This window comes from Microcaecilia unicolor, chromosome 9 (genome assembly GCF_901765095.1).
Source record: "Microcaecilia unicolor chromosome 9, aMicUni1.1, whole genome shotgun sequence".
NCBI classification, from domain to species: Eukaryota; Metazoa; Chordata; class Amphibia; order Gymnophiona; family Siphonopidae; genus Microcaecilia; species Microcaecilia unicolor.
This window is the reverse complement of record NC_044039.1, coordinates 49,265,506-49,290,954: the sequence shown is the minus strand read 5'-3', so window position 1 is coordinate 49,290,954 and position 25,449 is coordinate 49,265,506. Positions and strand designations below refer to the sequence as shown.

The following is a 25,449-nucleotide window of genomic DNA, read 5'->3' as shown; positions in this document are numbered from 1 at the left end:
TCCTCATAAAACTCAGGGGCTCATTCCGCTTTCTTGAATTTCTTAGAGATAAAATAATTAACAGGGACTAGTTAATTTGAACTACCACAATGCTTGGCTGTAGAGGATTCAGAAGTACTATGGACCTAAAAGGGAGCTGTATAAGAGAATTAGGAGTGGGCGGGGTGAGAGGGTGCTGTGAGATGAGTTTTGTTCTGCTTCAGTTATGCCATTATTGCTGTGTATGAGTCTTTTGATATAATGATATGCCAATAAAAATGAGTTATTCAACTAAAAAATCCCTCAGTTGACAATAAAAGTAATCTGATCCTCCCAACCCATATGTATCTTGTAAAGCAGAAAAAGGGATAAAGTACCCCTGGACCAAATGTTGACCCAAAGGCCACATCCCACCAAATCCCAGAGCATACAAGATAGGGGTATAAAAAAAAGTAGCATTGATAGGGAAACAATGCAGCACACCAGAGGGCAAGAGTGCAAGAAACCCCATACAGCGCAATCCGAATACGGGAGCACAGCTAAGCCAAGGACAGCCAAGGCAAATAGCTCAAAGGCATCTCTTCCAGCAGACATTGCTCCAGCTGCACCCAAAGCTTATGGGGAAAAGCAGCCCACTCAAGAAGTACTATGAGTTGGGCTGCACGATAAGTAACAAAATCAGAAACTCCCATTACCTTCCTGCTCCCTATCCACATACATGCGACTCCTACGCCCTCGGGGGGGGGGGGGGGGGGGGGGGGGCTTGTGCTGAAGTTTAACCAGAAAAACTTCAGGAATAGGCAAAGAGAGACAAGCAAACTGGTAGAGAAAGTGGGGCAGTACATTCATTTTGACTACACTAGTTCTACCCACCCAAGATACACACAAGCCTTCCAGGAGATTCAAATCAGACAGCATACGGTTAAATAAGGAAGGATAATTCAGAATAAATGATCCAAATCTGCTGGAATATGGACCCCAAATACCAAATGCTATGGGAAGCCCACCAAAATGAAAACTGCTCTTTAAGAACTGAAAGTAAGTGATTCGTCACAGTAAGGTTCAAAACCTCTGCCTTAGAAATATTAAGAGTAAAGCCCAACAATCTCCCATACTGGAGAATGTGCCGCACAACAGTTGGTAAGGAGCAGAGCAGGTCCGTCAGTGTAAAAAGAATATCATTGGCATAAAGCAAAATTTTATGACCTGATCCCCCACCTGAATCACACGAACCTCCAGACACTCGCAAATCGCCTGACCTTACGGTTCCCATAGTCAAAGCAAAAATTAACGGGGACAGGGGAAAACCCTACCAGGTGCCCCGATGAAGCTGGAAAAAGTCCGTATAGGTACCGTTTACTTGAAAACACGCCACCAACAAGTCATAAATGAGCAACAACCAACCCACAGTGTGGCCATCATAAACAGCCAATACACCTTGTCAAAAGCCTACTCCGCGTCAACCCCCAACACCACTGCCAGAAAAGGCTCACGACTCGCCACCCAGATAACGTCCAACAACCGACGAACATTATCCCTAGGTTGCCTGCCAGCAATAAACCTGGATTGATCACTATGTCAAAAGATGGGCACCCTTCTCTTTCAAAAATGAGCCCAATAGTGGAATTAGAAAAGGTTCAAAGAAGAGCAACCAAAATGATAAAGGGGATGGAACTCCTCTCATATGAGGAAAGGCTGAAGAGGTTAGGGATCTTCAGCTTGGAGAAGAGACGGATGAGGGGAGATATGATTGAGGTCTACAAAATCCTGAGTGGTGTAGAACGACTAGAAGTAAATCAATTTTTTACGCATTCCAAAAGTACAAAGACTAGGGGACACTCAAGTAAGTTACATGGAAATACTTTTAAAACAAATAGGAGGAAATATTTTTTCACTCAACAAATAGTTAAGCTCTGGAACTCTTTGCCGGGAGATGCGGTAAGAGTGGTTATCGTATCTGAGTTTAAAAAACGTTTGGACAAATTCCTAGAGGAAAAATCCATAGTCTGCTATTGAGAGACATGGGAGGCAACTGCTTGTCCTGGGATTTGTAGTATGGAGTGTTGCCATGATTTGGGTTTCTGCCAGGGACTTGTGACCTGGCTTGGTCACTGTTTGGAAAACAGGATGCTGAGCTAGATGGACCATTGGTCTGAAACAGTATGGCTACTCTTATGTTCTTATCAGGCAGAAAACGTTGAAGCTGGGCTGCCAAAATCTGGGTAAGGAGTTTGTAATCTACCCTCAATAGAAAGACAGACTGATAACTGCAACTTTCAGGATCTTTCCCCGGTTTAGACAACACAACTCCCACTTGCCAAAGGGAGAATAGTAGCCGAGTTTCAGAAAGCAATGAATTATAGAAGTGGGCCAACGGTCCCACCATGATATTAACAAATTTCTTATAAAACAGATTCAAAAATCCATCCAGCCCAGAGGCCTTACAGGAGGGGAGACGGGCAATATCATCAGACCTTCGCCACCGAAATAGGAGTGGAAAGCTGAGCAGACACACTCTCAGGCAACCGACGAAGAGATACTACTTCCAAATATGCCTCCACCTTAGCTTCCGGAACCGTCGGACCAATAGAATATAACTATGCATAACCGTGCATAATAATGGACAAACTCCTGATTGATTGCCCGATCACCCTGAACCACAACCGCATTCTCAGGCAGATGATCAAAAGCCCCACGCTGTTCCAAACAGCGCTCTAAAATAGCGCTGGAACAGCACGGGGCGCTATTAGAGCTATGATCAGAGATAATGCATGCAAATTTAAGCAGCACAATTATCTCTGATTATGGGGTAGAAGTGCAGGAGAATTGTGCATGAGCATGCGCTCAGCACAATCCTCCCGCACTTGTTTGACAGGTCTGGGCTGGAGACCAATGAAAAGAGAAGGACGCCCATCTTTAAATCGGAAGATGGGCGTCTCAACTGCCCTGTTGCAGGGATGGCCAAATTTCAAGGGGGTGTTGGAGGTATAGCGACGGGCAGTTGAGGACCTCTAAAATTTGGACGTTTCTGCAATGGGCAATTAAGGGCGTCCAAAATTGGATGTTTCTATGAGAAAGACGTCTTTCTCATAGAAACATCCAATTTTGGACATCCTTAATTGCCCATTGCAGAAACGTCCAAAATTTGGACGTCCTCAACTGCCCCATCACAGAAACGTCCAAATTTTGGACGTCCTCAACTGCCCTCACTGGCAGGTTTGCTGTAGGGTGGAATGGGGGCCTGCCAGCATGCTGGACAGGGCTCACCATTCCTCCCCAATGATCTGCAAACCCTAACGCCAGCTCAGAGCTGGCGTAGGGTTTGTTGCGGCCAGCGACCCAATCTTTGGCGCGCTGGACGCTGATCATTGGGGATGAATGCGTTAAGCGCTGATTAGCATGCATTTGCAGGCTACTTGTGCTAAGAGCCCATGAGCACGTTGTTTCACGTGCTCGTGGGCTCTGATCATGGGGCGGTAGCAAACACCAGTGCTAGTATGGCGCTAACAGCCTCTAGTGCCGGCGTTTGCTTTTGATCATCTGCTTGTCTGATCCTTAACCCGCACCACTAAATTCCGGGCCTACTGTTTCCGAAGGTTAGCAGCCAATAAACACCCTGCTTTATCAACCCCCTCAAAATTCTAGATGAGTTTTCTGAAATAAGCACACAATATCCTCCAAATCCAACTATTGCAACTCCCACCGACAGACCACCACTCCAGTTCCAACACAATTGAGGGCAGAGACAGGCGAGCACGACAATCCCGCTAAGTTGACACAACTGCGAGCAAGAATGCAATTGCCACTCTTTGCAAACCCGAATCAGATACTTACTGAGGGATATCAATCTGTGCAACACAATTCCCCATGATGATTCCAATATTGACACTTTCCTTGATGAACTGGACCCTGACTCTGAAGAGATCCCAGCAGATCGCTATGGGACAAATTTCACCCCCCTCAGCACTAAGGAAACCTCCTTAGCACTATCCAAACTCTCCAAGTCTCACTGCCACCTGGACCCATGCCCCAATTATCTTATGAAAAATGCCCCTGAACGATTCATTACAGAATTCACCACCCACTTAAATTTCCTACTTCAACAAGGCTCCTTCCCCACCGAACACTGTAATATTCTACTTACACCAATACAGAAAAACCCCAAGAAATCAGCGAGTGACATCACTAATTATCAACCTGTGGCCTCCATCCCTCTTCTAATCAAACTGATGGAAAATAGAGTGACCTCCCAACTAAAAGAATTCACTCAAACGTTCTCCATATTACACGAATCACAATCGGGTTTTCGACCTGCACACTGCACAGAAACAGTACTGCTCACCCTGATATCCAGGTTCAAACAGGAAATTTCAATTGGCAACAAAATACTTCTTCTGCAGTTCGACTTATCCAGTGCATTTGACATGGTAGACCATAATATTCTCACAAAATTACTGGACAAACTAGGCATCGGCGGAAACATCATCAAGTGGATAAAAAGTTTTATCACCACCAGATCATATCAGGTCAAATCAACATCATCAATATCGCCTACATGGTCATCAAAATGCGGCGTCCCCCAAGGCTCACCTCTATCCCCGATCCTCTTCAACCTTATGATGATTCCTCTGGCCAAATCCCTATCCAAATCCGGCCTTAACTCCTTCATCTACGCTGATGATGTCACAATATTCATCCCTTTCCAATCCAACTTTACAGAAATCTCGGAGAAAATAATCATTGCCATGAACATCCTAGCATCCTGGGCCAACGCTTTCAAGATGAAAATGAACAAAGAAAAAACTCAATGCCTAATCCTTTCATCCCAACACGCCACTCAGCTCCCAACCACACTGATCACCCCAACGTTACAATCCCAATATCTGACAATCTAAAAATCCTAGGAGTAACATTAGACAACCACCTAACCTTAGAAACTCATGCAAAAGCCACGACAAAGAAGATGGTCAACATGATGTAGGTACTGAAAAGAGTAAAACCATTCCTCCCACAAAAAACTTTCCGCAATGTAGTACAATCCACAGTGCTCACCTATGCCGACTACTGCAACAGCATCTTCATCGGTTGCAAAGCCCAAAATCACGAAAAAACTCCAAACCGCACAAAACACAGCAGCCAGACTCATTTTTGGCAAATCACAATTTGAAAGTGCAACACCATTATGTGAAAAACTTCACTGGCTCCCTATCAAGAAACGCATAAACTTCAAAGCCCACACAATGATCCACAAAATCCTCCATGGCGAATCTCCAAGCTACATGGCCGACTTGATCGATCTACCAACCAGGAACGCGTCCAAATCTTCTCGAACATATCTCAATCTTCATCTTCCCAATTGCAAAGGCCTCAAATACAAAACCTACTACGCATCCAACTTCTCCGTTATAGGCAGCAAACTCTGGAACGCAATACCTCGACACATCCGAACAACCAATGAACATCTACCCTTCCAAAAGCTGCTGAAAACTTACCTCTTCAAACAAGCCTACCCAAACAACCCAACTTAATTTTCGAACCTAATCCACACCACTAGCACTACCCATACTCCAATCCTCTCCCCCACGTCTCTTCCTATTGTTCCACTCTCTATAACTGGGTTCTCTCTGTGATATTTTGTACCTTACTTTGTATTATCTCTGTGATACTTGGTACCATACCTTGTAAGCCACACTGAACCTGCTACCGAGCGGGAAAGAGCGGGGTATAAATGCTATAAATAAATAAATATACACATGCCCGGCGCAAAGGCCTTAAGCCCTCCCCCCATAAAGAAACGGGACCAACCGCTCCATTATCACTGAGTGCAAAATACTCCTGAAAATCTGCCTCCAATTGAGTCAGCAGTTGAGGATCAGCCAGCATCTGATCATTTAGATGCCAAAATCTCTGACCCTTCCCCTCTTGAAATTGTGTGAGGACTAAGGAGACTGGAGCATTATTTGACCAAACTCAGTGTTCGATAACCACCTTAGAAATCAAACAGTAGTGGCCTCAATCCAACAACCACAAATCTATCCGCATATAAGAATCATGGAGGGACGAATAAAACGAGTAATTGCATTCTCCAGTATGATGAAGGTGATAAACGTTTTCCAAACCTACCCTGGCCATGAAGCTGTGCAACTGTGCCTGGTCTTTCTTAGCATAGCAAATTTTTGCAGAAGAATTATCAAGCAGAGGGTTACAAGTAAGGTTAAAATCTCACCCAGCCACCAAAAGGCCCTTCCAAATGTTCAGAAGCTTAGATTCCAGGGACGCAAAGACAGACCCCTGACCCATATTAGGGGCATAAATATTAACTAACTGTATAACTGCCCATTTAACTCAGCCTTTACGAACGTTCTTATGACATAATATCCCAACCCATTAGTTTTCTTATATTTCCTATTAGTAGCCTGAAATACCACAGGGTAAGGGGGATGAGAAAGCAGAGGCATGTGACGGAAGCAAGTGAGTTTTCTGTACAGAACCCACATCCATTTTTGTATGATGCGCCTCTTTAAAAAATAAATTGCCTCTTCTGGAGGGAATTAATACCCTTAATATTATAAGTCAAAAATCTTAAGTAAGACTTCACCACCACATATTCATCCAACCAAAACCCAAACCCCATTCTCTTCCCCTACCCCTCACCCTACTCACAGAAAACAGGCCCCAAAACAAACAGCAAGGGCCCATAAGTAGAGGAAAGACAAATCCCAAACCCACAGAACTATCCTTGCAACGAAAAATAGGTCAAACACAAAACAATAGGGTAATACAAGCTATGCTCCTAATTGGGGGGGGGGGGGGGATCACATAGTAAAAACAGCAAAGCACGATTATCAATAGATTCACTAACAACCAAGCAGTCAGGAGGTTTTCCCCAATTTGGACACACACTGCCAACCAGATCGGTGTGGAGACTTCTGAGGCAAGGTAGATGATGTCGATGCCACAAGTTCATCTCATGCAAGCAGGCCTGCAGCCACAAGGTTATCCTTCACTGCTGAAACAAAGGTGGCTGAATAGGTTTCCCCTCCCACCATAAAGGACAGTCCACTGAGAAAAAGCCACTGATAGCGGAACTGGTGTTCACGAAGCAGCCAGGTCCAGTAGCGATACTCTCGGCGTCAAGTCAGGGTGGCAGGTGTGATATCAGGGTACACCTCCCTGTCTGCATCTTCCCAATAGCACCCCCTTTGCAGTGAATCACCCACAGAACATTTTCTCCGTCACCATATTTATGGAAGCCCACAATAACATCTCAGGGCCGACTGCCTAGCTGAGATCCCAACACGCAATGTGCTCTGTCTAGAGGTGGGGGCGGTAGGGTAGCTGTATCCTCCGCCAACTGCACAGCCCTCATCAAGATGAGTCCAGCGACCTCCATCAGACTCACATCAGCCATCATCTCTGGGATTCCCTGGAAACAAATATTACACCTCCGAGATCTATTTTCTAGATCCTCTGTTTTGAGGATCGCAGCTTCATGTTATTGCTCCGGTTGGGAAAGCTACATGCGGAGGTGATCCAGATCTTCCCCATGTGCTTCCAATTGCACTTTTGTAGTCTCTACGTGGCGTCCAATGTCCCTGACATCTTTTTCAATTTCTTCAAGGTGTCTTGCAACTCGGATCTCACAGATGTGAGATCAGATTTTAATTCTCGGAACCAAGTCCACATCTCAGTGCAGAGAGGAGGAAATCTATGCATCTTGGGGCGCTGTGCTGCCCAACGCATAATTCCCAGAATCCACCATCTTTGTTTCATAACACAACCCCGACATGAGGATCACACCCGCTGATGCTTTTGCCTCTGCAGGCCACCTCCGGGTTGATATCAGAACACCAAAGGATGTAACAGTGCTTTTTCTACAGAATCGCCAAAGAATTAGCAAGGTAGGAGCAGAATCAGCATCTTTTGTCTGCAGGAAGCCCTGAAGCCCAAAGCTCAAGCTGCCATTAGGATGGTTGATGTCACGTCCTCTCCGTAGAGCCACCATTCTTGGTGTGACATGAAGACTCTTGACAGGAGGGGGCTCGGATCAACCAACTGCCCAAGTAAGGACAAATTTCCTAAAAGAAAAATCCATCAGCCATTAAGATGGACTTAAGAAAAAGAAAATCCACCGCTTATTTCTAGGGTAAGCAACATAAAATCTGTTTTACTCTTGTAGGATCTTGCCAGGTACTTGTGACCTGGACTGGCCATTGTTGGAAACAGGACACTGGGCTTGATGGATCTTCAGTCTGTCCCAGTATGGCAACACTTATTTTCTTTTCATTCTATACTTTTCTGTTTGATTTTGTAGTTCTCTTCCTTTTTCCTTTAGATTGTACACTGCTTTGATTTTGTAAAAGGCAGTTAAGCAAATGTTTAACAAACTAAAGTAAACTTATGTTCTTATGACTGTCACATCGAGTATTCTGATCAAGACAGCAATAAGATGGGAATGTGTGGACTGAAGACCATGTCGCAGTTTTGCGACCTCAAATGGACTATCAACACAGCCAATTGTGAGCCATGACATGATGCTCCAGAGTCAGCCCAGCCTTGGCAAAAGTGAAAGATATGCAGTCTGGTAGTCAATTGGATAAAGTGCACTTAACAACAGCTGCCCACATCCTATTTGGGTCAAAAGAAATGAAAACTAGGTTGACTGTCTCTGGGCTTTAGTCTGATCCAGACAGAAGGCTAAGGCTCGACTGCAGCCCAATTTGTGCAGCGTGTTTTCACCAGGATGGGCCTGAGGTTTTGGGAAAACTGTTGGAAGTATAATTGACTGGTTAAGATGGAACTCCATCAAACACCTTAGGAAGGAACTTAGGATGCATGTGGAGAACTACTCTGTTATGCTGTTATGCTGAAACTTCATGTGAATTCTTTCACAACAAGGTTCAAAAGATAAACCTTGCTTTCTCTACCTCACCACCTCTCCCTCCACTAGTCCATTCCCCTCTCTCTCCTTCCCCTCATTCTCTTTCCTCCTTTCCTGAAGTTACTATTGAGGAAACTACACTTCTCCTTTCTTCCTCAAATTGTGCCACCTGTTCCTCTGATCCCATTCCCACCCACCTTCTTAATGCCATCTCTCCTGCTCTTATTCCTTTTATCTGTCACATTCTCAACCTCTCACTTTCCACTGCGACTGTCCCTGCTGCCTTTAAACATGCTGTGGTCACACCTCTCCTTAAGAAGCCACTCGACCCTACTTGTCCCTTTAATTACCGACCCATCTCCCTCCTTCCTTTTCTCTCCAAATTACTTGAGCGTGCTGTTCACCACCGCTGCCTTGATTTTCTCTCCTCACACTGTCCTCACTTGGATTCCAGGGCTCTGTCCTTTCCTGGTTCTCTTCCTACCTCTCCCTCCGCACCTTTAGTGTTCACTCTGGTGGATCCTCTTCTACTTCTATTCCTCTGCCTGTCGGCGTACCTCAGGGTTCTGTTCTTGGTCCCCTCCTCTTTTCTATCTACACTTCTTCCCTTGGTTCATTAATCTCATCCCATGGCTTTTCCTACCATCTCTATGCTGATGACTCCCAAATCTACCTTTCTACCACTGATATCTCACCTTGCATCCAAACCAAAGTTTCAGCGTGCTTGTCTGACATTGCTGCCTGGATGTCTCAACGCCACCTGAAATTAAATATGACCAAAACCGAGCTTCTCATTTTCCCCCCCAAACCCACCTCCCCGCTCCCCCCGTTTTCTATTTCTGTTGATGGCTCTCTCATTCTCCCTGTCTCCTCAGCTCGAAACCTTGGGGTCATCTTTGACTCTTCTCTCTCCTTCTCTGATCATATCCAGCAGATTGCCAAGACCTGTCGTTTCTTTCTTTACAACATCCGTAAAATCCGCCCCTTTCTTTCCGAGCACTCTACCAAAACCCTCATCCACACCCTTGTCACCTCTCGTTTAGACTACTGCAATCTGCTTCTTGCTGGCCTCCCACTTAGTCACCTCTCCCCCCTCCAGTCGGTTCAAAACTCTGCTGCCCGTCTCGTCTTCTGCCAGGGTCGCTTTACTCATACTCCTCAAGACCCTTCACTGGCTCCCTATCCGTTTTTGCATCTTGTTCAAACTTCTTCTACTAACCTATAAATGTACTCACTCTGCTGCTCCCCAGTATCTCTCCACACTCGTCCTTCCCTACACCCCTTTCCGTGCACTCCGCTCCATGGATAAATCCTTCTTATCTGTTCCCTTCTCCATTACTGCCAACTCCAGACTTCGCACCTTCTGTCTCGCTGCACCCTACGCCTGGAATAAACTTCCTGAGCCCCTACGTCTTGCCCCATCCTTGGCCACCTTTAAATCTAGACTGAAAGCCCACCTCTTTAACATTGCTTTTGACTCGTAACCACTTGTAACCACTCGCCTCCACCTACCCTCCTCTCTTCCTTCCCGTTCACATTAATTGATTTGATTACTTTTTTTTTTTTTTTGTCTATTAGATTGTAAGCTCTTTGAGCAGGGACTGTCTTTCTTCTATGTTTGTGCAGCGCTGCGTACGCCTTGTAGCTCTATAGAAATGCTAAATAGTAGTAGTAGTAAGATGGATCAGATACTAGGGCCTGCAGCTCACTGCAAGCTGAAGTGACCGCTACCCAAAACAAGACTTTCCAGGTCAGGTACTTCAAAAGACAGAAATCAAGTGGTTTCAAAGGAGCTTTCATCAATTGGGTGAGGACAATTTTGAGGTCCCACGAAATAGAGGATTTACAGGGGTATTTCTCCAAAGTAAACCTCTCATGAAGCGAACTAGAGGCTGTACAGAGATGGCCTTACCTCCTACATGGTGATTAGCACTAATCACACTGAGGAGAACCCTTATGAAGATGGTCTTTAAAACCAGACTCAGCGTTGTAGGAGGTACTCAAGCATTTTTTGTTTAGGACAAGAGAAATTCTAAGCTGGGGCCTTTGCTTCACACCAGATGGCAAACTCCTCTTGGTGGAGTCTTTCTTGGAAGCCAACAGGATCTTGAACCTTCAGGTAGTTGAAGAGATACAAATTTTACAATCTTAAAATCCAGACCACAAGAGCCAGGGACTGGAGGAACGCAGAGGAGACCCCTCATTCTGTGTAATAAGGATCAGAAAACACTCCACGGTTCTTCGGAGGACAATCCAGAATTGGGAAACCAAACCTGTCTTGGCCAGTAAGACGCAGCAAGAATCATGGTTCCCCAGTCCTACTCAAGTTTCAGCAAAGTTTTCCCTATCAAAGTGATTGGAGGATATGTATACAGAAGACCCTCCCCCCAATAGAAGAGAAAGGCATCTGATGCTAGCCTGCCATGTGACCTGAGTCTGGAGCAGTACTGAGGGACCTTGTTGCTAAGATGAGGGGCAAAAGGATTCAGCAAGGGAGTGCTCCATTCTCGGAAATCTTGCAAGCAACGCCCATGTTGAGAGACCACTCATGCAGTTCCATCACCCTGCTCAGTCTGTCTGCCAGACCTGTTTCTCCCCGCCAGATATGTGGCTTGGAGTACAATGCTGTGGCTGGTTGTCCACTGCCACATCCCGATTGCTGCCTGACACAAGGGGTTACAGCCCATAACCCCTTGCTTGTTGACACAGTAACATGGCGACCTGATTGTCTGAATTAGAACAATTTGGTTCATCAGCCAATCTCTGAAAGCCTTTAGCGCGTTCCAGATGGCTCATAGCTCCAGAAGATTGATGTGAAGCTTGGCCTCCTGAGCAGACCAGTACCTCTGGATGTGAAGACCCTGCACTTGAGCTCCACAGCCCAGACTGAATGCATCTAGTGTCAAAATCTGCTGGGGCGGTGGAATTTAGAATGGGAGTCCCAGTGTCAAATTGAACAATTATCCTCTAGAGAAGTGACTGAGTCAACTCTTGTGTGACCAAGATGACATCTGCAAGGTTCCCAGTGGCTTGACACCACAGAGAAGCAAGGGTCCACTGGGTGACTCTCAATGGAGGCATGCCATGGATGTGACACTGTGGAAGCCATCTGGTCTAACAACCTCAACATCTGCTGAGTTATGATCTGCTGGCTGTGCTGGACCTTGGTAGCAATACAAATTAAAGCATCTGCTCGTTCCTGAGGTAGGTAGCCCCGAGCCTGAACTAGGGCTCCAATGTGCTCCAATCTTTGTACTGGGAGGACATGGGCCTTTGGGTAGTCAGTAATGAACCCTAGTAATAGTTTGCATTGAGTCTTGACCAGTCTATCGTCCAAGTAGGGGAATACATGAACTCACAGCCTGTACAGCGATGCACTTTGTGAACACCCTGGGAGTGGACGCGAGGCCAAACAGCTGGACAAACACTGATAGTGGTGTTTCTCCACCCACAATCTGAGATACAGATAATTTCCAGACACAGAAAGCATGTGGGTGTAAGTATCCTTTAAGTCCAGAAAGAACAGCCAATCATCATTTGCCTGAATCATGGGAAGTAGGGTGTCCATGGAATTCATCCTGAACTTTTTTATTTGACTAGATTTATGCTCTGTGCCCTTAGGTCTATGATGGGCCAAAATACCCCAGGTTTTTTTGGTCACAAGGAAGTACTTGGAACAGAATACTCTCCCTTCTTCCCTGGTGGAATGGGTTTGACCACGTGGGTCTCTGTAAAAGGGAGGCAAATTCCTCTGCAAACACCGCCTGGTGATGAAAACTGTACAAGGGTGCTCTTGAAGGACAATTTGGAAGAGTCTGATGCAAATTGAGTTCATACTCCCCGGGACTAGTTTGAAAAACATTTAGCCTTACTGATACTGGTAGGCCATCCGATTGGTCACTTTTACTGCAGCTATGTTGCTTTGACTGGGATGCCGGCTGGCACTTCTGCTGCCAAGCTCTGGAGGGACTGTTGGGAAGATTGGGTCACAGGAGTGTACCTATGCCTTTGAGAGTAGTTGGTTTCCATCTGTATACCTCCGAGGAGGCTGCAGAAGTTGGCCGAGAGAGGGTTTTCATGCAGTCGGTTCTCTTCTTGATGAGGTCAGCAACATCCTCCACACCTTGTCCCCAAAATGTTGTCACTTTGACAGGGTTTCCATCTGTATACCTCTGAGGAGGCTGCAGAAGTTGGCCGAGAGAGGGTTTTCATGCAGTCGGTTCTCTTCTTGATGAGGTCAGCAACATCCTCCACACCTTGTCGCCAAAATGTTGTCACTTTGACAGGGGACATCAGCCAGCTTTTCCTGAACAGCTGGTTCTAGGTCTCACACATGCAGTCAGGTGAGTCTGCACATACCAATACCTAAAGCAGAAAGCCTGGACACCACACAGAAAGCATCAGGGGTCAGAAAGGCATTACAGCAGTTCAAAGCTTCCTGTATCAATTCCACAGACACAGTGACAAAATATCAAACACACAGATGAATCTCTATTGCATCTTTAACCAGTGTAGCATTGTATTGTATTGAATTTGTATACTTCTATTCTGTTTTAAGCATGAATTACAAAGCGGATTACAATAATATAAACTTCTGCATTCAGAGGAATTTACATACAATCTTAAAATCAATACATCAAACACTGAAAGATATACATAATTCTTGTTAAAATTACAAATTCTGCACATAAAACAAGAAATGTATCAAATATAATGTGCTGAAGATTGACAGGCAAACTATTCCAGAACCTTAAGCTTTGAAAGTCTATTGATCATTCCCCAATAGATTTACAATTTACTCCTTTTAAAGAAGGGAAATCCAACACTAATCATTGCTTAATTCTTGAATGGAATCTATTACTAGAAATATTCATTCATTGACTAACAGTATCTGGATTAAGCCTCGATAAACTTTTAAACGCCAAGCAGACAAGTTTTAAGAAAATTTGACTGTCGACCTTTAACCAGTGTAATTCGTTCACTAATGGAGTGGCTTCAGTATATTTTCCCTTTTCAAAAATCAACTGGGCTGCAGTATTCTGAAGCAACTGAAGTCTCTTTTTATACTTTCCTATTAAGAGAGCAATATAGAGAGTTACAAAAGTCCAGGTTAGGAAGCAAAACCATATGTGCAATAATTCTAAAATTATTGAACTTATGGCTCTGGGTCTATGCAATGTACAAAAAAAAAATCTAACTAATGAATTGACCAGGTATACAAGAGTTAAATTAGAGCCCAAGACAACGCCAAGGACTCTTGACTTATCCTCAAATTTAAGAATAGCTCCTGTATCTAGATATATATTAGCTGACAGATTGTTGTATCCGGTCACCATACCATAAAAGTGTGGGGGTTTTTAAATATTTAATTTAAAAAAGTTAGCTCTTGCCCAATTTTCTACTACAACAGTCAGGTGGTGTTGTACATTCTGTATTGTGTCACTTAAAGTACCTAAATCTGGACACAAGACAAATATATCATAGCTTAGTGAAAAAAATATTCAAGGTCTCCAAATATTTCCCAAGGACTTTAAAAAAATTAAATAACTGTGGTAAGGGGAGACCCCTGCAGAACCCCACATGCCAATAACCAGCTTGGAGATCGTTGCCCATTCTTAAGGGCTATATATGTTCTATATTTTAGAAACCTCAAAAAACAACTCAAAACCAATCCTGTGATACCCATCTCACTTAGTCTAAGCAACAGCAGATCATGGCCTACAGCGTCAAACACGGCCAATATATCAAACTGTAGTAATATAAAACAATCCTCCCTAAAGACAAATATTTCTTCACCTCTGTGGCCAGTGTAATCAGCAATGTCTTAGTACTGTGTAATGAGCGAAATCCAAGCTGTGAACAATGTAAATATGAAAAAGCAGACGGATATATAGAAAATTGTGTATTAACACTAAATTCAAGACACTTTGTCAACCACGGAATACTTGCAACTGGTCTATAATTATCTACTATTGTCGTATCTCCCCCTATTTATTTTAGGTATTGGTGTTAAAGCAGTACTGGCAATCTGCTTCGGATAAATTTATTCTAACAAGCTATTATTGACAAAACTAGTCAGTCAATTTAAAACATCTGAGGGTACCCCTCAAGATAAAATGGACAGTTATCTAATAAACAACTCTTATTTTTCAACTTCCCACAGTTTCTTCAAGGAAATAGATGAAATGGGAGTAAATTGCTCCCAAAGTCCATCTGCCAGCATCACTCTGGGAATTAATTCAAAATCTAAATTTACATCAATACTAGAATCTAAATTACTTCCCTTAAATTGTTCTCTAATATTTTCACTTTAGTTTGAAAAAAACATGGCTAATTTCTCTGCTGAAGGCTGAAATAGTTCTGGAATTACCAACACCCTCTCTGAATTAATCAAAGAAGAGAAAATTTTAAACAACATCTGAGAAGAATTTTCTGCCTCATAAGAACATAAGCACTGCCATACTGGGGCAGACCCAAGGCCCATCAAGCCCAGTATCCTGTTTCCAACAGTGGCCAATTCAGGTCACAAGTACCTGGCATGATCCCAAAACAGCACAATATATTTTATGCTGCTTATGGCAATGTTCCATCTATATAGAGTAGATCATACACAACCAACTAGTGGTAGAACATATAGTACTCTGTGCTATTTCTAATGTGTGAAGGGGAGGTCTCATACGGTCACTTAGGCACTTTTTATCACCATGATAGTGAGCCTGTACTTTGTGACTATTTATAATCATCGACTGCCCCCAACCTTCCGTAGTGCAAAATAATTCAAAAAAATATTCAAAAAATATCTCGAGCTGTGCCCTTAAAGCTTTGTGTCTTTATTAGTCTCTTTTTAAAATATTTTTGTTATGCTCTGCTAAGCGTAAATCTGTGCACTATTTTGCAGCACTCGTACTAAGGTTACTATTGATTGCAGGAAACCATCACATACCTTCAATCAATATACAGCCACAGTTTACACAGTGCAAGGCACATCTTTGTTTCATAATTTGCCATGAAACAACCAGACTGCAGCTGTGTATTAGTTCAAACAAAGTTGAAAACGCATCTGTGTCACTTATCTGTGTGCGATCCCAGGTAAACTCAAAGTCCCAACAGCAGACTGTTTAGCATTGACAGCTTTGTCAAGGGGAATGTTCAGCGTATACGGTCTCGCTCCATTGACATCTGTTACGTCTGTGCTCACTTCGCCTTCTGGTGGCCAGAACCGGTGGCTGCTATGGACTATCACCCGTTCCAGACTTTAGCCTAGTCCAGTCCAGGTCTTCCAGGCTGCCAGACTTGTCTGTCTTGTTTGACCCTGCAAAGCTCCCGTAGTTGCCTGGTGATTGCTGCAGTGAGCCTCAGCTGCTGCTGGGTTTATAAGTCAGTTGGAAATTCTCTGCCTTTGCATCGTCTAAGGTATGTTGGTGCTTGTTGCACTTCAGCCTGAGTTTGTTTCCTTGTTCTAGTTGCTTGCCTGTAGTTCTTGCCTGTTTCTAGTTAGTCTATGTTTAGTTTAGGGTTTGCTTGTTTCTTAGTCTTGCTCCTTGTTTGTAGTTCTTTGTGTAGTGCTTAGGTTTCTGTGTTGTCTGTCTTCAGTGGCTGCTTACAGCTTTTAGTTCTTTTCCTTGTTTGTCAGTGTTTGTTTCCTGCTTTTGTGGCTGCTTGCAGCTCCCAGTTTCTGTCCCCTAGATTGTCCATTCCCTGCCTTGAGTTGTGTTGTCTTTTCTGTGAGTCCTGGCCCAGTTTCTTGCCCTGCTGTCCCTGTATGTTCCTTTCCCCTCTGACCCTCAGTCCTGGTTCAGCCTAGTGGGTATCCAGTCCTGCCTTGTCCAGTAAGTCCTGCCGGCCACCTGCAGCCAGGAGCTCAACTCCTGGTGAAAAGTGGCCAAGTGCAGGTGAAGTTTAAGGGTACCTGCTCTGCTTATTCCTGCTTGTTTGCCTCTGCTACAACTCCAGTCTGGGGTTCCAGTCCTGTTCTCCCTAGTCTCCGGTGTGGGGTGGGTTTTGCCTGCCACTGCCGCTCCTTGGCAGTGGCCCAAGGGCTCACAAACCCAGTTCCAGCTTTGAAAACGTGACATCAGATACAAACTGGGAACTAAGAAATAGTGCTAGAAATAAGCAGTGGATTTTCCAAAGTTCTTCTTAATAATGGCTTATGGACTTTTCTTTTAGGAAGATATCCAAACCTTTTTAAACCTCGCTAACTCCTTTCACTACATTCTCTGGCAACGAATTTGAGTTTAATTACACAACGAGTGAAAAAATATTCTCTCTGATTTGTTTTAAATTTACTACCTTTCAGCTTCATTGCTTGCCCCCTAGTCCTAGTATTTTTGGAAAGAGTAAACAAGCGATTCACATCTACCCATTCTACTCCACTCATTATTTTATAGACCTCTAACATATCTCTCCTCAGTCTTTTCTCCAAGCTGAATAGCCCTAGCTGCTTCAATCTTTTCTCATAGGGAAGTCATCCCATCTCCTTTATCATTTTCGTTGCCTCTCTCTGTACCTTTTCTAATTCCACTATATCTTTTTTGAGATGTGACCAGAATTGCACACAGTATTCAAGGTGTGGTTGCACCATTGAGCAATACAAAGGCGTTATAACATCCTCATTTTTGTTTTCCATTCCTTTCCTAATAATACCTAACATTCTATTTGCTTTCTTCGCCACCAATGCTCACGGAGCAGAGGGTTTCAATGTTATGTCTACAATGACACCTAGATCCTTTTCCTGGTCAGTGACTCCTAATGTGGAACCTTGCATCATGTAGTTATAATTCAGGTTCCTCTTTCCCACATGCATCACTTTGCACTTGCTCACATTAAACATCATCTGCCATATGAATGCCCTGTCTCGTAAGGTCCACTTGCAATTTTTCATAATCCTCTTGCGATTTAACAACTTTGAATAATTTTGAATAAATATGTTTAAAAGCAGTGGTCCCAGTACAGATCCCTGTGAAACCCCACTATCAACCCTTCTCCATTAAGAATACTGACCATTTAATCCTACTCTCTGTTTTCTCTTTTAACCACATTTTTATCCACAATAGAACACTATCTCCTATCCCATGACTTTCCAATTTCCTCTGGAGTCTTTCATGAGGTACTTTGTCAAATGACTTTTGAAAATCCAGATACACAACATCAACCGGCTCACCTTTATCCACATGTTTGTTCAACCCCTCAATTACTCTTTGATCATAATACTTCATTTTTACATCTTTAATGGCTAGTTTATATTGTGACATCTTAGTTTCCAACTAATGTAGTAGGAATCAAGTTTGGATTTACTCTACTTCCTCTCTAGAGATCTACATGTTTGTTTCAATAACATCACAACATCAGAATACCACAGATTATCACGCTTCTTCATATTCTTTTTACAAAACAGTGCTATTTCCTCTAAAACAGAATTAGAAGAAGTGTTACATGATTCAATCATGGTATTAACATGAGACTTTAATGGAACAAATCTGGCTAAAAGCTCTTGCCAAAATACCTCATTACTAGGATACTTCCTATCAACATACAAATTCTCTGAATACGTTTGGGCAATCTTAGTAATAAAACATTTCAAGTACATTCTCAAGAGATTATAGTCTGACCATATCAGAGGATCCCAAGAAACATTGTTCACTAAAGATTTTGCATAATTTCCATCTGTAAATGCTATACATTCCAGAGAATAGCCTTTAATGTAAGTAGAACCAATTGGACCACATTTTAATGATAAAGAGGACAATTACAAAAAATTGAGAAACCTTGGGATCGGTCATATCTTCCAAATGAAGATGTAAATCACTCAAGATCACCAATTTATCAAACACAGCAAAATAAAACCTAATAACCTCTGTTAGTTTAGATTGAACATTCTTCCAATTACCAGGTGGCCAATAAATAAGTTAAAAGCCAAGAGAAATATTACATTTCTTAACAGCAAATTCATATATTCCAAATCATTCCCCACTGAACTGTCCACTAATATAAACTAAGAAAATCCTTGTAAATAAAAACAAGACCATCTCCGCCTATCCTGTCACGGTGAATGATCTGCCTTATAACCAAGTGGGCAAATATTCAAAATATAAGGAAAGGAAGGATCTGGAATCCATGCCTCAGCTATAAATATTAAACGAGGACCTGATTCTCCTATCAAAACCTTTACCAACTGAACTTTTTTCTTTTTTAATATTTTGTCAATGTCTGTTGAATTAATACAGGAAGCTTTACACTGCTGTAATACCTTTCTAACCTGATGCAGGTGCTTGCTGAAACACGAGCTGTGTCACGTCCTTCAATGAAATCTGATTCCTCTGATAGTTTGGCTCTGCCATGTTCTATCCGTTGCCCACTACATTGCTATTGTTTCACTTTGAGAAATAAAAATAAACACGCTGAGGAGAGCTCAGTAGACAAGACCTTCTCTGCTCCACCAAAAAGATAAAGACTGCTGGTCTCGTGCGCAAGCACGGTGGATACTGCCGAAAGCTTCTTAAAGTTACAGAATGCTGGTTAGTGTCCACAACAAATTACATCAGATGATGTCACCCAAATATTTTATTTTATTTACTTGTACATTTATACCCCATGTTTTTCCCACAGTTTTGCAGGCTCAAAGTGGCATACAATGCACTGATAGGCTATTGCCAAATCAGAGGTGATACAGTTACAGTTAGAATAGAATCAATTAGAATCAGTGAAACGGATAAAATAAGATAATAAGCTGACAGGTGAAAAGAGTTTAAAAATGGTCCGCAAATATGTCGCTAGGAAGGACTTCAGGCGATATGTAGAAGCCTTGGAGTAGGCTGAATCTCTGTGGCTGCCTGTGCAAACTCCGACGCTGAGAAGGTTTCGACCCATTGTGTGAGGCAGAATGAGATGAGAGCTGCCGAACCGGCCAAGTCGAAATAGCAGGCTGCAGGAGGAGGTGAAAGCTGCTCTTCAACCGACCACACCAGCTCCCCAAGCAATGGCTGCAGCATCCAGGTGTCGCAGTTCGAAAAGGCCCAACGGCCCGGCTTCAACAATCAATGGTTGAAGGCAATGACCGGCCGCACAGCTGATCGCATTCAAAGAAGGCAGGGCCCAGGATGCAAACGGGCCCGTCAACGGCACCGCCAAGGAATAGCACCGACATTAGATTGCCTGGAGCAGAGTAACCGGAACCGGCAAGGCAGGCTAAGGTGTCCATGCAGTTGCTTACCGTACGAATGGCCCGAGCGGGCGTCCGCAGCTGGCCGGCGACAAGCACACGGAAACGGCAGTAACCTGCCGATTCAAGCAGCCGGACGCAGCCTAACAGGCTCCCCATGACACCCCGGACCATGAGAGGTGCAGGACCAGCGATGCTATGCCGATTCATGGCCCAATACCGGCGGTCCTGCTTGTCCTCAGAATATATAAACTTCTTTGGCAGTACCACAGAAAAGTGGGGTTTCAAATGCATTACCCTTACACTTACATAAGCACATATGTTGCACTTATTTGTATAAAAGGTAACAAGTGCACTTATGTGCCTTTATAAAATAACCTTCCCAAAAGCTCCTGCAAAAAAGTTACATCTGCTATGAGGCAGGTGTAAGTTCTACAAGTAGGTGCTGATAGGAACTGGCACATGTGTAGTTTATAAAAAAATGCAGATAAATGCTGATCCCTCCTTAACACCCCCAGGAATACCAACGTGTATACTACATAAAAAATGGGTACTATATTTTCTTAATATCTATTTCTAGTGTGTGTACACACCTGGGCACACTAAGGAGGTAAAATTCATTGATGAAATCAAGGACTGCTTTATGGAACAGCCAATAACAGGAGCCAACGAGAGAAAGAAAAATTCTAGACCTAGTCCTTAGTGGAGTGCATGATCTGGTGTGGGAGATAATGGTGCTGGGGCCGCTTGATAACAGTGATCATAATATGATCGGATTTGATATTAGCTTTGAAGTAAGTATACATAAAAAATGAAATATGTTAGCGTTTAACTTTTAAAAAGGAGGCTATGATAAAATGAGAAGAATGGTGGGAAAAAAAAACCTTAAGAGGAGCGGCTGCGAGGATCAAAAATTTACATCAGGCATGGATGCTGTTCAAAAACACCACCCTGGAAGCCCAGGCCAAATATATTCCGCGTATTAAAAAAGGAGGAAAGAAGACCAAATGACAGCCAGCATGGTTAAAAAGTGAGGTGAAAGAAGCTATTACAGCTAAAAGAAAATCCTTCAGAAAATGGAAGAAGGAACTGACTGAAAATAATAAGAAACAGCATAAGGAATGTCAAATCAAATGCAAAGCGCTGATAAGGAAGGCTAAGAGGGACTTCGAAAAAAGACTGCTTTGGAGGCAAAAACACATAGTAAAAAATTTTTTTAGGTATATTAAAAGCAGGAAGCCGGCAAAAGAATCGGTTGGACCGCTAAATGACCGTGAAGTAAAAGGGGCGATCAGGGAAGAAAAGTTGTAGCGGAGAAATTAAATGAATTCTTTGCTTCGGTCTTCACAGAAAAAGATTTGGGTGGGATACTGGTACCAGAAATGGTACTCGAAGCTGATGAGTCAGAGAAACTTAATGAATTCTCTGTAAACCTGGAAGATGTATTGGGGCAATTCTACAAACTGAAGAGTAGCGAATCTCCTGGACCAGGTAGTATTCATCCCAGAGTACTGATAGAACTGAAAAATGAACTTGCGGAGTTATTGTTAGTAATATGTAATTTATCCTTAAAATCGAGCATGGCCAATGTAATGCCGATTTTTTAAAAAGGTTCCAGAGGAGAACTGGGAAATTATAGACCGGTGAGTCTGATGTCGGTGCCGGGCAAAATGGAAGAGACTATTATAAAGAACAAAATTACAGAGCATGTTCAAAAGCATGGTTTAATGAGACAGACAGGCTTATTTTCGAAAGAGAAGGGCGCCTATCTTTCAACACAAATCGGGAGATGGGCGTCCTTCTCCTAGGGTCGCCCAAATTGGCATAATCGAAAGCCGATTTTGGGCGTCCTCAATTGCTTTCTGTTGTGGGGACGACCAAAGTTCACGGGGGCATGTCGGAAGCATAGTGAAGGCGGGACTGGGGCGTGCTCAGCCGATAATGGAAAAAAAGAAGGGCGTCCCTGACGAACAATTGCCCGACTACTTGGTCCTTTTTTTTTTTTACAACCAAGCCACAAAAATGTGCTCTAAATGACCAGATGACCTCCCCTTACTCCCAGTGGTCACTAACCCCCCCCCTAAAAAAAAATGTTTTAATATTTTTCCAGCCTCTATGCCAGCCTCAAATATCATACCCAGCTCCATGACAGCAGTATGCAGGTCCCTGGAGCAGTTTTAGTGGGTACTGCAGTGCACTTCAGGCAGGCGGACCCAGGCCCATCCCCCTCCTACCTGTTACACTTGTGGTGGTAAATGTGAGCCCTCCAAAACCCACCAGAAACCCACTGTACCCCCATCTAGGTGCCCCCCTCCTTCATCCCTAAGGGCTATGGTAGTGGTGTACAGTTGTGGGGAGTGGATTTGGGGGGCTCAGCACACAAGGTAAGGGAGCTATGCACCTGGGAGCTTTTTCAGAAGTCCACTGCAGTGCCCCCTAGGGTGCCCGGTTGGTGTCCTGGCATGTCAGGGGGACCAGTGTACTACGAATGCTGGCTCCTCCCACAATCAAATGGCTTGGATTTGGTCGTTTCTGAGATGGGCATCCTCGGTTTCCATTATCGCCGAAAATCGGGTCGACCATCTCTAGGGACGACCTAAATGTGGAGATTTGGGTGCCTCTGACCGTATTATCGAAACAAAAGATGGCCACCAATCTTGATTCGATAATATGGGTTTCCCCGCCCCTGTGCGGGGATGTCCTGCAAGGACTTCCTCAGGAAAACTTGGGCGCCCCATTCGATTATGCCCCTCAGAGTCAACATGGATTTAGTGAAGGGAAATCTTGCCTCACCAATCTACTAAATTTCTTTGGAGGGGTGAACAAATATGTGGATAAAGGTGAGCCGGTTGATAATGTGTATCTGGATTTTCAAAAGGCATTTGACAAAGTACCTCATGAAAGACTCCAGAGGAAATAGGATAGGAGGTAATGTCCTACTGTGGATTAAAAACTGGTTAAAAGATAGAAAGCAGAGAGTAGGGTTAAATGGTCAGTATTTTCAATGGAGAAGGGTAGTTAGTGGGGTTCCCCAAGGGTCTGTGCTGGGACCGCTGCTTTTTAGCATATTTATAAATGACTTACAGATGGGAGTAACTAGTGAGATAATTAAAGTCGTTAAATCTCGGGAGGATTGTGAAAAATTACAAGAGGACCTTATGAAATTGGGAGACTGGGCATCTAAATGGCAGATGACGTTTAATGTGAGCAAGTGCAAAGTGATACATGTGGGAAAGAAGAATCCAAATTAGGAGTCACCGACCAAGAAAGGGATCTAGGTGTTGTCGATGATATGTTGAAACCCTCTGCTCAGTGTGCTGCTGCGGCGGCTAAGAAAGAAAATAGGTATTATTAGGATAGGAATGGAAAACAAAAATGAGGATATGATGTCTTTGTATTGCACCATGGTGCGACCGCACCTCGAATATTGTGTTCAATTCTGGTCGCCGTATCTCAAAAAGAAATAGTGGAATTAGAAAAGGAGCAGAGAAGGGCGACGAAAATGATAAAGGGGATGGGACGACTTCTTTATGAGGAAAGGCTAAAGCGGCTAGGGCTCTTCAGCTTGGAGAAAAGGCGGTTGAGGGGAGATAAGATAGAGGTCTACAAAATAACGAGTGGAGTGGAACGGGTAGATGTGAAGCATCTGTTTACGCTTTCCAAAAATACTAGGACTAGGGGGCATGCGATGAAGCTACAATGTAGTAAATTTAAAACGAATTGTATAATTAAACTCTGGAATTCGTTGCCAGAGAATGTGGTAAAGGCGGTTAGCTTAGTGGAGTTTAGGAAGCCATCCAAACCTTTTTTAAAGAAAAAGTCCATAGACCATTATCAAATGGACTTGGGGAGAATCCACTATTTCTTGGATTAGCAGTATGGAATGTTTTGTACTTTTTGGGGATCTTGCCAGGTATTAGTGACCTGGATTGGCCACTGTTGGAAATAGGATGATGGGCTTGATGGACCTTTGGTCTTTCCCAGTATGGCAATACTTATGTTCTTATGGCAATTTTACAACTAAGCAATTGAAAGCACAAAACACTGTTCACACTCATCACTTATAAAATTATTCCCTTACAGTGACATCCAGTTTCTCCAGGGCAAATAGCTGATGATCTACCTTCATGGACCACAGCAGCTCACCTGTCCCTTCCATCAATTTCAAGGTTCCTAAAGGATAGAAAGCAAATCTTGATGTTTCCATCAGATGATGTCACATACTTGTGTGCCTAACTCTGTTCTGCTTGTCAACAGAAAACAAAATACAACATCAACCTGCTTACTCGTTCTATACTATAATTACTACATTTCAGTACATTATGTATGTGTGTGTAACATACTTGACATGAAAAGCAAGATGTGACGCAGGTACCCATCTCTACTTTTTATATGTATTGTGGATAGGCAGGGAGAGGGCAGGATGAGTAAACAGGGAATAAAATGTAAAAGAGACTTAAGATCGGGGCAAGGGAACTGGTGGGACTGGGACCCAGTCACATCCATGGATGTGAAGTCGGTACACCAAACCTTTGACTGACTCCTTTTTTTTTTTTTTAACTGTCCAACTCCAACTGATATTAAGCTTTACATTTTTTGTTTTGAATCTAAAGTACTGGTAAATATAATTTTAGATCCAGGACAAAGATATATTCATAACGGTGCCCTTTTACTAAGAAGCAGTAAGCCCACAATGAGCTTGCCGTACGGCAATCTGTAACTATTGCTGGCCCAATGCTGGTGCCAGCGGTAGTTCCACCCCCAGTGTGGAACATTTCCAGCACTAGTGGAAATATTTGAATAATTTTCCGCAGAGAGTTACTGCCGGGTTAGTGCAGGAGCCCCTTCCACCACCTCAATGGGTGGCAGTAAGTGCACCCCCCTTCCCCAAATGGCCGCATGGCAAATGTGAAGTTACCTCACAGCCATTTCATTTTTGGCCATTTTTACCGAATGTGGTAAAAGAGGCCCTAGTGCACAGCAAAAACGGTCGCTGATGCTAGCGCAGGGCCCCTTTACCGCACCATAGTAAAAGGGCCCAAAAATGATAAATTTATCAATAGTATTATGTTTGGTTTTATTTTAAAGCAGGGGTCTGAGAGTCAGAGTCAGTACATTTGTACCCACTCTGATGCCATCCAAAATTGCTTCCAACTCCACGATTCTGACTCCATCTCCATAACCCTAGTCATGTCACCATCTACTGGGCTAATGTTTGGGTTGTAATAGTGCCTGTAACTAGCTAAGGAACTTTGATAGCCAACCTCCACTCCCTGTGGACACCAATTACCTTGGGTTTTCAGGACCTCTCTAAAGAGCATGCAAGAGAGACAGAATTTGCATACAAATCTATCTCTGCATATTTATTAGGGATATCTTAACTGAAATGGTTACTGTTTTTCTGGATAGAGAAGCAAAGAAGCATAGA

General features: G+C 43.4%; 1 protein-coding gene across 2 annotated transcripts in view; it reads right to left on the bottom strand.

Annotated features, from left to right (window-relative positions):
- ITFG2 (integrin alpha FG-GAP repeat containing 2) overlaps positions 1–25,449 on the bottom strand; it is a 272,555-nt gene that overhangs the window by 28,531 nt on the left and 218,575 nt on the right. For both annotated transcript variants that reach the window (XM_030214748.1, XM_030214747.1), the window contains exon 9: positions 24,103–24,194. In XM_030214748.1, the coding sequence (XP_030070608.1) occupies positions 24,103–24,194 (92 nt within the window). The remainder of the gene's footprint in view (positions 1–24,102; positions 24,195–25,449) is intronic.